General features: G+C 45.9%; 1 protein-coding gene across 2 annotated transcripts in view; it reads left to right on the top strand.

Annotated features, from left to right (window-relative positions):
• The first annotated feature begins 2888 nt into the window (after positions 1–2888).
• LOC144158874 (ribonuclease 3-like) overlaps positions 2889–13812 on the top strand; it is a 26876-nt gene continuing 15952 nt past the window's right edge. Inside the window, exons 1-4 of one of the 2 annotated variants that reach the window (XM_077690050.1) lie at positions 2889–2922; positions 7536–7645; positions 11728–11769; positions 11953–11989. In XM_077690050.1, the coding sequence (XP_077546176.1) occupies positions 7619–7645; positions 11728–11769; positions 11953–11989 (106 nt within the window). In that variant the 5' untranslated portion in view covers positions 2889–2922; positions 7536–7618. Of the gene's footprint in view, positions 2923–3210; positions 3260–7535; positions 7646–11727; positions 11770–11952; positions 11990–13812 lie in introns of those variants that run through there. The other variant, XM_077690049.1, reaches the window with a different exon arrangement.

Consider the following 13812-nt stretch of genomic DNA (forward strand, 5'->3'; position numbering starts at 1 on the left):
CGCTTATTGCTTAACCGGAAGTACGTCACGATGAAAGGGACTCAAAAGGGACGTTTTCTAACGGGACAGTTACGAGAATACCGCCCCTGAACACAGATGCGTTGTTGAGAAGACATTTGTGTCATAATATGAGGTCTAACGGGTGGCCGATGGGACAGGGTACGCCGATGTGAAGAGGATGGTGGGAAGCAGCTTTTCTCAGTACACGCACGCAACAAAGTATAATAATTAGCCTTTAGCCGTTCCTATGTAAAAAAAAGGAACCTGAAACGAAACTTGCAGATGGCGGTCGCGTGCAAATGAGTCGGGAATCGTTTTCCTTTCTTTGTCCGCTTCCAATGGGTAAGAGGGCGTTTTGTTAAAAGGTGGGGCTTAGTTTAGTTCTTCTTTTTGTTTATCTTCGCCGTTTCGTTAGTCGTGTTAACATACAACATAATCAACAATGAAAACGTCGCTGCCGTGAACAAAATTTAGCAGTGGCTTAGCTCGGCTATGCCAGGATATACGTAGCGTGAGCTAAAGTTCAGCTGGTTATTCTTGGCTCTCCTGGTTGTCTAGGATTAGCTGATTACCATGCTTACTGCTGCTAAAACGATTTCCAATCCAGTCCAATCCAGTCCAGTCCAGTCCAGTCACTGCTCCTCGTGCATGCGCAGCACGGCTCTCCAGGAGCCACGCGAAACGGCTATCAAGCGGCTCCGGCGCAGCGTCGGACTGACTTGGCTACTGCGCAACGGAAGCGCACAGCTGGGCACGCGCCGGCGCCAGTGCGTCTGCCAAGGTTATGACGTCACTCCTCTGGAATGCGCAGACCGGCGAATGTGCAGGCCCAATTCTCTACACACCCGTACTCCAATTGAATGGATTTCTAATACAATCTAACATAATCCAATTTTTACACAATCAAGTCCAATGCAAGCCAAGCCAAGCCAAGCCCATGCTCCTCGCGCTTGCGCCGAGCGGCCCTTCAAGGTCCACGCAAAACGGCTCAACCTCGGCCAGTGTAGCTCACGCTACAAAAGCCCGGCGATTATTCAAACAGCAGAGCTCTAGGGGTGGCGAAGGAAGCCACTCGGCGAGCATCCCGGTTGGTGGCTTGTGTTTGGTATGAAAGAAACAAAACAAAGCAAAGCTAAACAAACCGAAACTAGAAACTGTGACGTCGGTCGACCTCGACGCGGAGCGGACGTTTCGGCGCTGCGCTTCCTGGTTTAGGCATGTGCGAGCGTCCCTGATGACGAACGCGTCTGCGTTGTTCGGAGGTTCGGGGCAAGGGGACATGAAGACGAAATAAAAAACTAGCCTTTAGTAACTCCCTCAGCTTTGTTTCATCCACGAAAAACGTTTTTTTTTTATGCGAAAGAATAACGCGAGGAATCTTTACAAAACGTCGAAATTCGCGCTGCACGACGTCAGTGGGGACGTAACAGAAGGAACACCAAACTGGAGTTGTAGGTGCGTGAACTCCGGCATTCAGGTGGTACGATAAAGTGGGACCTGATGCCCGACAACCACGGTCTCAGAGTCGTGTGTCTTGACTGCGTCTTTGGTAGGCGGCCGTCAATGCCGCAAGCACGATCCTATGACGTCACAATGATCCACACGGAAAGTTGGTGGTGAATCACTCCTGCTTCATGGGTGTTTCGTATTATCGCCAGCATTTGGTTGAAGCAATCTTTAAAATTCGTATGATTTTTGTCGAGACAAGACAGCCTTTTTAAAGAAGCAAACTTTTATTTCGCCTTCGTGGCCCCTTTGAGGCGCAGCTGCAGCAGTTTCAGTGAGTTAGTTTCTCCTTAAATTCGCCACTACAGTCTGTAAAGGTCGTTTTTTTACGTCCCTGATACGTTCGTCGACTTTTTCAGCGGTAATTTTAAAAATTTCAACGTTGACCGAGGAGACCGTTTTAGCGCTTCTACTAGCGTCCGAAGGTTTCAGGGGTCGTTCAAGCGTACCGGTCCGATATAGCGCAGAAAAACGGTATCGCAACTTTCCTCACATGAGGGGAAGATGTGTCCTGTCAGCGATGGCGATTAAGGCCAAGCTACGGTGCGCTAGAAGACGTTCGACGAGCTATTATGTCACGATGGCGCCGCTCTTATTATAGAAATAACCCCGACTGCGAACGGTCACCACCCACGCCATTCAGACAACAAAACCGGAGCGATGGAAAGAGGGCATGAGGAGGAACTCGTTGGGAGAGGATGAAACACTGGCTGGCACGAACACCACAGGATGAGTATCCCAACCCTTTTCGGCCGAAAAAGCCCAGGAGGTGACTTCTCTCAGGCCGCGTTGTGGGGTCAACTTTGACCCGGTAGCAGGCCTTAAAAGGCTGTTGTGTATTGTAGATCTGAGGTATACGGAGACAGCGCCCCATCAATGTCGCTCGCTCTACGACCGGGGTAGCGACAGGGATTATTAGAGGTTGCAACTTGGTGAGGAGAAGAACGGAAGATGCGAACCGGCTTGAGCTCACCTCGAAGGCGACCGCTCAAGCCGTCAAGGGGCCGCGCAAATAGAAGGCGTGGCATCCCCGCCGAGGCGTGAGCGAGGGAGCCGTTCAGTAAGTTTCTGGCCACTTAATCTTATCCTCTCCTCGTCCCACCTAGAGAGAAAGGGGGCGGTGCACACACCTCAAAGGTAGCAAGGCCCTCACACAGCGTCATCCCCGCACACATCGTCATCATGCAATCCTACCACGCGCGTCCGACATAAACTAACATATTACAAACATATACCAACATGTTACAAAGCCCAAGCATTTCAGAGAGAAACTTAGGTGAGGAGGAAAGTTTTGAGGGCATTATTACGTCGGGGGTGTTTCACCGGACGAAGCCGCAGTGGCCGCAGTTCCTCGCCCAGCTCGTCGGCCTCTGCTCAGTTCTCGTTGAGCCGGCGGCCCCTGCGAACGCATCTGTGGTGAGCGACGCTGCTTGCGGTTCGTGCTCTCTGGCCCGCTTTCTGTTTGTGCGTGCGTATTCCCGCTCGGGCACTGGTTTCTTTCGGCGCGGCCCACTTCTGGAGGAGGCTCGCGCACGCCAGTGTGTGTTTTCGCGCGCTTTTCACGGTCGCCTGCCCGCCTGATTGACCGACCGCCTGGTGCAGTCTTTGTGCCGCGTATCGTTCGCGTGGTCGACTGCAATCTCTCCTGATACGCACGCTCGCGCGTTTGGGTGCTGTGTGCCGGTTTTAGTGTCGGTCCAACATCACAGTCACTGCTGGATGCTGTGCTGGGAGACGCGTCTTGGAGAGCCCAGTCGGTAACGTTACTTTGAAACTCGCGGCTTCCGAAGCGTTGAATCGGCGGCATTGTCCTTGTATTGCTACTGGTAGCTTTTATCGCCTTGGCGTCTTGCAACGAGAGTGTATAATTTTACAGCGTAGCTGTATATGGTTATGTTTTGACCAAACCTGCGTCCATGGGCAGAATCGCGTAGAACAACCGCATCGCGCACCCCTAAGATCAACCAGATTAAATCACTCTAAAGTTGTACGCCCCTACTTTAGCCGAAGTAAGCGCTTTCAAATGTCGTATTTCCCCCGCACAACTGAACAATGGAACGCGCTACCTGAATGTATTGTCCAGTGTACTAATGTTAACTCTTTTGAAAAATTGCTTCTAACACAGTTACTATAACTCCTCTCCTGCTAGGGCAGCAGTGCTGACTGCAGTATTTCTAAATAAATAAATAAACAAGAATTTTCGTCTGCAGAGTTAGCGTAAAATTCTCTGTAGCTCCCAATCTAATGTAGGTATCTCGAGAAAAAAAATTTGCTGGAATTGGTCGCTGAGGCAATTCCGTCATTACTGAGAGTTTCGTTTAGTCGTTCATGATTACACCGTACAGAGTGAAGTTGTAAACGTCACAGAGTTTTCGACTACTGTCAGTGGGCCATCTGCGGAGGGAATACGGTTACAGAAAACGGCTGTCACTCGTATCTTATCGAAACTATCCCGCAGCAACTATATCAGAATTAATTTTGAACCAATCCTAAGGAAGTTCTGCGTGTGTGTGTCTTCATTCGGGCAAATTGTGAGTCATCATACATAACTAAATATAGTCATCCGTCTGGTCTCGTCTTTCGTAGTGACAGTAGCGGAAGGGCTCTAAATTTTCTTTATCAGTGGCGTTCTCTTGCTTCGTTACTTGCCGCTTTGACATCTTAAGACCTTGTAGCCAGAGTGTCGATTTCTTGGATGCTTTTGATCACGACGCGCATCACTTATCTAGTGATTCGTTAAACGAAAGGTCGAATGATTCACGCGTAGACGGAGAATGTATTCTGATCACGTGATGGGCTACCTTAGCCAGGGCGTCCCAGTGCATTCCAAATTGATGTTTCTGCATTCCAAATAAATGAATTCACTCATCTCTCGTTCTACAGAGTTGCTATTGTTACCTAGCCGCCATTCATATTTTATTTTTAAATTTTATGTTTGAAGTTACCTATGCCAAGCTTTCTTCATCTTGCTCTATTTTCTTAACCTTAACTTACATTCAGACACCGTGCTGTCAATGCCTGCTTTAGTACCGAAATGTATGTCCCGCCTAGTTGCCCTTTCGTCCTTAAAAATAATTTAGAAACGAAAAAGAAAACCTAATCGATTGTCGAATGAAACTGCGATCTAGTGTAAACACACCAGCCGGACTCTGGTTACCCATACTGATCTCTTCATCACGATAAAATACCTGCCTACTCGATGTCCTACTTCCTTTGACATAAATAGCCTCACTAGCCCATTTCTGATTCTGCTCGCCGATAGCAGTTAAATAAGATATGAAAACACATTTAAAACGCAGTGTAAACTTATAGCAATCTTCGTATCGGGCAAGCTGTTAGTTGTACCTGGTCCATGAGTTAATCACTATCACTATCGAAAGGTAATTCTGGCTGCATGCGGTCCTCGTAGTTCCAATAAACCCGTCACTTGACACACGGGTTTGATTTGGCCCGGACATCCGGGTTAAACAACGCTTCTGACCCTCCAAAACACTCAGCGAAGCAGGCGAAACATTTTTCTCCACGCTTCGACACTCGTAAAAAGAATCGGAGACAACCAATTTACGTGTTCGAGGTTGAGTTGAAGTCCCGTTTGAGGTTTGTTCGACGTGTAAAGTAATATCGAACGGATGAGGCATATCCGATGCTCAACCGCAATCCAGATGAGTTTGCCTAAATTAACTTCATTCATGCAGATGTTGAAGTGTATTCGTGGGAGAGGGGATTTTAGTTCGTGATCAAAAAGTTTAGGCCGCGTATTCTCTGCCCTCGGTATTTTTGAAAAAGGCTGCTTCAACTTATTTTCGCGTAATGGTGCACGTCAAGCTATTCCCCGCTAATTCAGCGCGCGTGGGAACACACGATGGCTTCGACCTCCTCTTCGTGCCGGCCTTCCGTACGCACAGTTTGTGAGCGGGAAGCCTAGCTTGACTGAGCCACTTTTGACGCGAGCCCTCTCTGCGTGTGATGGGAGCCTTGATGAAGCGCCAGCCCCAGTTTTCGTTTCTTTTTGCTTTTGTGGTTCCTCCAATTCGCCAGCTGTAGTCTCCAGGGCACGCACAACTCTGCGTAGGTGGCCTGAGCTGTCCGACCGTTCCCGAAGTGCCCACAACGAGCACGTGGGTTTGACAAGCGTGTTTTGGAAGCACGCCTGTAGAGGAACGCGAGAACACACCCTCTGCCTTGGTGCGGTCTGGCCTTCGCCGGTGCCTTCAATATGGAGTTGCGTAACGCTCCTTCGCTGCGTAACAGTCTTCTCTCTCACCCATTTTGCGTATAACGTTATTTTGGATACAGTGAAACGGAAATAGCCTAACTCCCCTTCTCCCACTGTTAAAATATCTTAGTTTATAGCGTTATTTTCGAAACAGCGATTAAAGAAGTAGGACAGAAGTCTGAAAGCGCTGAAGAAACCCATTCGCGTATTCAACTGGGTAGACGAGAATACAGGACGAGCTTCGTCGTGTCCTGTATTCGTGCGGGCGTCGGAAGCAAACTCGGCGGAACGTTCAACCTGGAGGATTTCAAGCGAAATGCGACGCAGGGGTGAATTGATAGATGTTTTCGCGGACTCCGTGCATTGGCTTAGTTGGTCGTTCAATCTGAAGCTACCTTTTGAGTCCCGGCCATTGTGAGGATGCAGTGGTTGACATAAGTGAGGTGAAATACTCTCGAGCGCAGGCGTACACAGCGTGCAATGAAGAAAGAAAAAAAGTAACGGTTTTATTTGATGAATTCGCTCTTGAAAGTCCTTTGTAAAGCAGGGTTTGCGTGTTGTAGATCCGTGTAAAAAACATCAAGCGGCTTTGCGAAGGAGGCACTGGGCTATGGCTGGCAATTCACAAGTAGGATACGCAAACAGATAAGTCTTGACGAAAGCCGCTCTCCGGTCGAACAGCTCAATAGAATCCATTTTATTTCTTGTGCCCTTTCTTATCGAGTCAATACAAACTGTCTGCTAGTTTAGTTACTATGAACTACATAGCGTACTACAGCTGGCCTGAATTTTTGTCTGCCGAGCGTCTTTGTTCGGGGATAACGGGAGAAACTTCTCTTGTGGACTGACTTTTTACCGAGTCCTCCCAGCATCACGCGCGTGCTTTAAAAACTAACCTCATATCGGTGTCCGTGAGAGCTTAGCCACTACTTTTTACGCGTAAAGCTGCAAACTGACAGCTCGTTTAGAAAAATTATCAAGTACATTAATTCACGGGAAAGAATCTTCGGACAGGTTGCAACTTTGCACTAACCATACTACGTGTTCCCTCCCGTGATGTGGAATAAACTTGTCCGAACACAAGGAATCCGAAACACTCTAGTACAACTTAGCATATGTACAGAACAGTATCAACACAAAAATCACTAGGATATCTGTAAATATACTGAGATAGAGTTTAAAAAGGGCAATAGCTGTCGTAGCGTATCAGTGCGCCGAAGCAACGGACCCGTACGTCAACGCGCGCGAGCGCGCATTTTGAAAGGGGACTGCGCTTAATGCCTGACATCGTATGCTCTTTCTCACATAGTTCGTTTATCGTCGACGCAGTAATGCATCAGCAGATTAAGTAAAAACATCGCGGAAACAACTCGCGTCACGTTCAACGTACTCGCAGTGACGCACTCCTTGCACCGCGCGCAGAATGAAACGCGTAGCCAACCTCTGCTGTTATTTTTCAGCTGTACCCTTGCGATTCATTGACTCCGGACACCACTTTATTTTTGCCTTCGAAAAAACACCCACGCCACAGTGCCAAGGACACAGGCGGCGTTCCTTGCGGAGGGCCATTTGCGCATAGTTTCGGATTCTCAGTTCGTGACTCCGTCGGCTAATCATGGACGTTGTGTAAGGGAAGATGGCGACACGGCGTGGCAAACATGCGCCAAGGCTCGTTGTCACCCGACGCGGCCATCTCCGCCGGTCACCATCTCCTCTGCCGCTCTTTCTTCTCCTCTACTCGCCCTCCTTATCCTGGTCGCTCGTTACCCACGCGTCACGCGCCGACTTGTGTTCTTGCCGTCCCCGCGTGCAGACTTGCCGAAGCTGTCCCAGTGCCAAGCCGCGTCCAGTGGCCGGCAGTCTCGGAGGAGCCCTCGACAGCTTGACGACAGCGTCATGGGGCCCGGTGCGAAGTTGTCGCTTGTGAGTATACCAGACTTGGCAGTAACGAAATTACAGTAATTAAATTACTTTTTTCTGTAATGAATAATGTAATGAATTACTTTTGAGTGTTGGTAATTTAGTACTGTAATAAATTACTTCACGCCAGTAATTTCATGTGAAATTACTCATTTCTTTTCCAATTACTTTTGACTCGATGAACTCGAGCGTTGGAGGAGCAGCGGCATCGCCCATCTAACTGTTTTCGAAGAGTACCCGAGAATGAAAAAGTTCTTCATTATGTTCTACACAACCCTGCCCTCAGCCGCGCCAGCGGAGTGCCTTTTTTAGCATGGCAAAAGACATTCTGTCGTACAAGCGGGGACACCTTTCCGGTGCCCTCTTTGAATGCAGCTCCTTCTGAGATGTAATAAAGATATCTAACATATCAATGCATAGCGCTGTAAATAAACTGTACATAAGTTGGTGTATGAACAAATATTTTTGAAATTCAGTGTGTATATAATGAGTGTAAATAAACTGTATATGAGTTAGAAGTGTATGAATGATGAATTTTTGTTAAAGCAATTTTAAAGTAATTTCATTACTTTTGAAAAGTAATAGTAATGTAATGTCATTACTTTGGGCCACCTGTAATTTCTAATGTAATTTATTTACATGAAATAAAATTCTAGGAATGTAATGAGCAATGTAATTTAATTACTTTTTAGAAGTAATTTTGCCATCTCTGGAGTAGACATGCTACGCTATCGACGTTTTGTCTGAAATCGCTTCAAATCAGCTACAGCCAATGTCTGCTTGCTCGCGTGCTCTACGTTGCTATCTGCCCAGAAAGCGTAGACGACAGCGTGAATGTCTGTTCGTATGTGCGTACGCGTAGGGGAGCGACGCAATTCAGCTGATATCTTCTTTTCGGTGGGGAAACCAAACCGCATTTTTGCGAATGCTGTTCTATGAACGCCACTTTCAACTTGCGTCTCAGTGCCTGTGTCTTAAATATATCTCCCTAGTTTTCTCCGCGAATACAGTTTAACACCTCTGCCACAGAAATTAATTGACCATGTGAGCTGAAATTGTATTTGTAGGCTCACCACTGTACTCAAGGAGGACAAGTGCAAAAATATGTTTCAATTCGCTTTGAATTATGCTTGTATTAGGGCTGATAGACTCCTACTGTGCTCCAAAACTATTGTTCAATCAAGCTCGAAATTCGAGCAATAAAAACGTTTCAAAATTTTTGTTCACTCAATGTTGCCGCCTAGAAAGCCTCAGCAAATCGGTCCAGGTCATGCGGGGAGACAAACGCCCTCAATACGGTTTACTACGTTTGTCACGTTTGTTCAATGGGGGCAGCTTGTAACTCCGATTGTTCTCGCGTCACTCGCTACTCCAGACAATTAACAACAGAAGTTAAAAAAAAAAAACGACGTGACGACAACGTCTACGCATACGTTTTATGTAGGACGAAACACCAGGAAATCTAGAAGAAATATACTCATCTTGAATGTAAATCTTTAGCTGCCGAACGTTTTCGTTAAACGACGTCATCTCGACTACGGCTTACGCCACGCAATTCAGGGGTTCGCTAAGTACAGTACCTAAGGCCCGCCGTTCTTCCGGAATATGTGAATGTACTATACCTGGGGACAATAGCTTCCAGGTCGCTATTTAGGCCTTCACTTTTGATTTCTCTGCTGTTAATGCCTCGGCACTTGATTTGTACTTGTAAGCAAAGCATCATGCTTCGAAGCACCATCAGCATGCACTTAATACCAGCTTAGCTCCTCCCCCCCCAGCAGCAAAGAAATTGACTTCAGTTGTTAAAATTGAGCTCGGAGCTTAGCTTTTTTTTTCATTTTTGGAAATGAGTCAAATCTACCTGGACAGAGTTTTGGAAACAATGGAAAATTTTGTTAACGGACATAAATGCAGTGCTGTCAAAGCTGACCTACAATAGCCGACATGGAAAACACATCATACAATAGCCTTGACAGCGTTTCATTGCGGCCATGTCACAAGTTTTCGCTTGTTTCTGAAATTTCGTTAGATTCATTTTAATCATTTTAACTCCTCAATTGTGTCTCGTAAACTTTTGCTCCGGGTGTACGTGTTGAAACGTGCGGAGAAAGTACAAAACGTAAATTGTATGGAGAATACAACAAACTAATTACTTTAAAGGGGCCGTGCAGACAGAACACAAGTTTCGTTCATTCGAAAGACTTCCTCGTTATAATCTTACTGACACCACTTTTAACGCACACTTCGCTCAAATAAGCTATATAATAAAGAAAAAAATAAATGGCCATGCGACCCAATAGCTCATTTCCCGCAACAGAACCTATGATGTCATAAGTACCCAGCTGCACGATTGGCTGAGGCCGGCAAAAGCACAACCAAATTAGGCACGGTGTATTGGCTTGTGAAACGAGCTATTTGCGTTTAAATGTAACGCATATTCATTTTACAGCAGTAAGAATGGTGGGGTGAACAATGAATATTACGAAAATACACGTAAACATAGAAGCACCAATGCGCACTGCTGTTGGTACTGGGCGCACTATCCTTGTTTTAGCTGCACAGCAGTTTGCCGCGTTGGAGTTGTACACGACACTGGCCGATTGGCGTAGCGACGTTGTCTTACGTGACCCTGTTTGTCGAGCATACCTCCTGTTTTACGAAACACTTACTTTCTACCGTAACAAAAACAAGCAAGGTGTAAACGGTCAAACACAGAGCAACGGCGGCCACCGGTCCGTGGCATAGTGTGGTAGCGCCATCTGGGAGGACTGACGGCAAGCAAGGCTGCAGACCCGAGTGACGCAGTGGAAGTTTGTTTTAATAGGCATAGTTATGACTTCATTGCAGACGTCACGGAAACCCACAATTTGACGGAAGAATCAAAATTTAAACTTAAATTGATTAATTTCTCAGTGATTACGGCATCATTTCCTGCTGGTCAAGCGCTTGGCGCACAATAAAACACAAAATCTTTCGAACAAACAAACTTCTACTTTGTCTGTCTTGCCTCTTTTTAAGTGCAAATAGTGCCAAATACAGAAGAGAAAAAAATACAACCAAACACGTCTAGGATGCCGTTTCAGCAACAAAAATCTTGATGCCACCTCTCTGATTGCAATTAAACGACTGTAGTTACACTAATTTGCATCCCGGAATGGGCAATAGCCTATTAGTGCACCTGTCTCGTGTACGTCATGGAGGCAGGCTCGAACTTTGTCATTTTCTTGGGCCCTGGGCGAATAGTGCTGACAGTACCTTGGGTACAACAGCTCTGCTGCAGCTCCTACGAGACTCTGAACTGGACAAATCTCTTTCGGTCATAGACGTCGCAAATGTCTCACGACATGTAAAATGTATTCTTTCGCGCTGTGGTGTTCATCTATTTGTTTTTCTTGGGTTGGTGTTCTTACTCAATTTTGCACCGTTTACTTTACTTTGATTCAGAGTTTACATTAACGATTTTCTTTTCGATGTATTTTTTTATGCCTGGACCCTGCTAGCAGTCGTTCCCTTCTTTCTCGTTTTTAACGTTTCTTGTTTATCTTCTTCCTGCTGTACCCCTAATGTCTAACAGTCACCCCTCATCATTGCAATCACCCCCCATCTGGCGTAGCAAGTCTTGTCACTAGCAGAACTGACCTCACCAGTTCACATTAAAGCGTCTCTCCCTCTCTCTATCTATCCATCTATCCATCTATCTATCTATCTATCTATCTATCTATCTATCTATCTATCTATCTATCTATCTATCTATCTATCTATCTATCTATCTATCTATCTATCTATCTATCTATCTATCTATCTATCTATCTATCTATCTATCTATCTATCTATCTATCTATCTATCTATCTATCTATCTATCTATCTATCTATCTATCTATCTATCTATCTATCTATCTATCTATCTATCTCACTCACTCACTCACTCACTCACTCACTCACTCACTCACTCACTCACTCACTCACTCACTCACTCACTCACTCACTCACTCACTTATTCAGGCGCACGCGCTTTCCATTTACTTTCTTTTTATTTCGCTCTCTCTTGCCTCCCCTCATATGCTGTTCTCATTTGCGGTCGCAGGTACTTCTGTCCATTGCGTGCGGGTGCGCCCTCGCTCAGCAGGTAAGACGCTTTTTTTTTCTTCGAGTTGCACCATCTTCTCAAAAAACCGGCAACTCAAAATATACTAAAAAAAGCTTAACATTACACCTGGTACGCACTCCCAGAAATTAGGAGAGACAATCGAGAAAGCTAGGTAATTGATATTATAACTATGTGTGTGTGTGTGTGTTTTTTTTTTTTCAGAACCAAAGGAACGCCGCTGCACCGTTCTCAGTTGGTGGTGAGTCGTCCGTATCTTATTAAAATCACCGTTTCACCTTCTCATTACGCGCAATCTCCCCTGGTCATCATCATCATCGTCATCATTACCCGCCGTGGTGGCTCAGTAGCTAAGGCATTGTGCTGCTGTGTCCATGGCTAGAGGGTATGTACTAGAAGAGCTGCATGGGAAGAACGGAGCGCTCCACCTGAAGCGGCGCTTGTAGATCGAATAGAGGGCGCAGCAGGCGAAGTGGATTCTTGCCAACCGCGATCGCCCATGCGCGCGGCAACGCGCGGTCCGGGTTTCGTCCAAATTTTCGGCTAACAGGAGCGCCAAAGCAAAGCGGGGTAGAAAATCACACGTCAGAATAAATTTAAAAGGGACCTCTAGAGGTTTTGCGGCGAAAACGTGCCCCCCTCCCTCTTATTTTTCAATAAAGTGCTTTTAACGCGGAAAAAAAAGAACGACAGGCGAACGGAGGTTACAGGGACAAGCGTTGAGTACCAACTTTTACGTTAATCAGCCCTTTTTTTTTTCATTTTCGTGTTCCCTATTAACTCTCCCGGCGGCGTATATGCGTTTCCTAGTCAGTACAGCCAGCCGTCACCTAAGCTTGCTTATGGGGGTTATATCACAGCATAGGCGTACCTAAAGCATAAAAAACCATTTGAACTGAAATAAGTAACAGCCAAAACGGACCTGCAATGATTGAAAACGACGCTGTAGAAAAATATTCAACAGAAATAGCCGAAACCGACCTAAAAGGGGAAAACCCGCAAAAGCGTACAAGAAGCAGTAGCTGAAACTGACCAAAAGGCAAGGGAAATACCCGAAATCCCATTTATAATGCATAAAGATGTCATAAATAGATTGTATGCGTGATAACAAATGTTAATATTCAAATAAGACGAACCCTTGAAAATGAAGAAAAAAGCGAACGGGATTTGAACGCGGGTTCGGACGTTCGCTTCGCAGGAGCGGAACTATGACCAGGCGGTTCTGCGCGATTAAATTGAGGGCCACATGCACGTGGACATAGCTTCAAACATGCCCCTAGATGGCGCCATGCGTCGCTTGGCTGTGCTGACTAGGAAACTCCTATACGCCCCCCGGCGTGAAATTTAAGGAGTAGAAAACCACGGGCAGTGCTGCGTTAACTTTTGCAGAGTCTCGGTAATGACGTGGGTACATTTCAATGCAGCGTCAGTGAAGCCAGTCGGAATCTGGCTGTATTTTTATGTTACACTAACTTTCCACCACGTTCTCTCCAAAATACAGTAGACCCGCCATAACTCAAACTCGGAGTGATCCCAGGGTTGTGTTTGAGATATCAGAAGTTCCAATAAATATGAGTCGGGGCGACATATACCACGCTTGCGTTGTAATAAAACATTACTTGTGCAATAGTACAACATTCACACACAATGCTGAAGTGATATTCAAACTTTTGAAAAATCATGAATGAATCACTGCTTGTCTAAAGTTCATAACAAAGTTTCCGTTCTTTCATCTTTACCCCGCACGCGGCTGTTGGCACGCACGGTTTCGCTTTCACAAGTGTATGAAGGTAATCGGCTTTATTTGCGACTGTTAGCGATATAAGGATGCAAATGTGCAGCTAGAAGCGGCAAATGAAGCAGATATTTTCAGGAAAGGACAAGTAAAAGTACGAATTCACCATCAGTCTGAATTAAGCGGCTTTAAAATGCACTTAAGATATAGAGCGCCAACCAAAATTTTGAAATTTGTTTAAGTTTACCGAAAGTTTGAATTATCGCGAGTCAGTGATGTTTAAAATATTTCGGTCGTAACCCTGAGATTAACGAGTGTGTGCCAGTTAT

Source organism: Haemaphysalis longicornis, unplaced genomic scaffold (genome assembly GCF_048455015.1).
Source record: "Haemaphysalis longicornis isolate Haplotype H1 unplaced genomic scaffold, Haemaphysalis longicornis Haplotype H1 scaffold_10, whole genome shotgun sequence".
In the NCBI taxonomy this organism is placed as follows: domain Eukaryota; kingdom Metazoa; phylum Arthropoda; class Arachnida; order Ixodida; family Ixodidae; genus Haemaphysalis; species Haemaphysalis longicornis.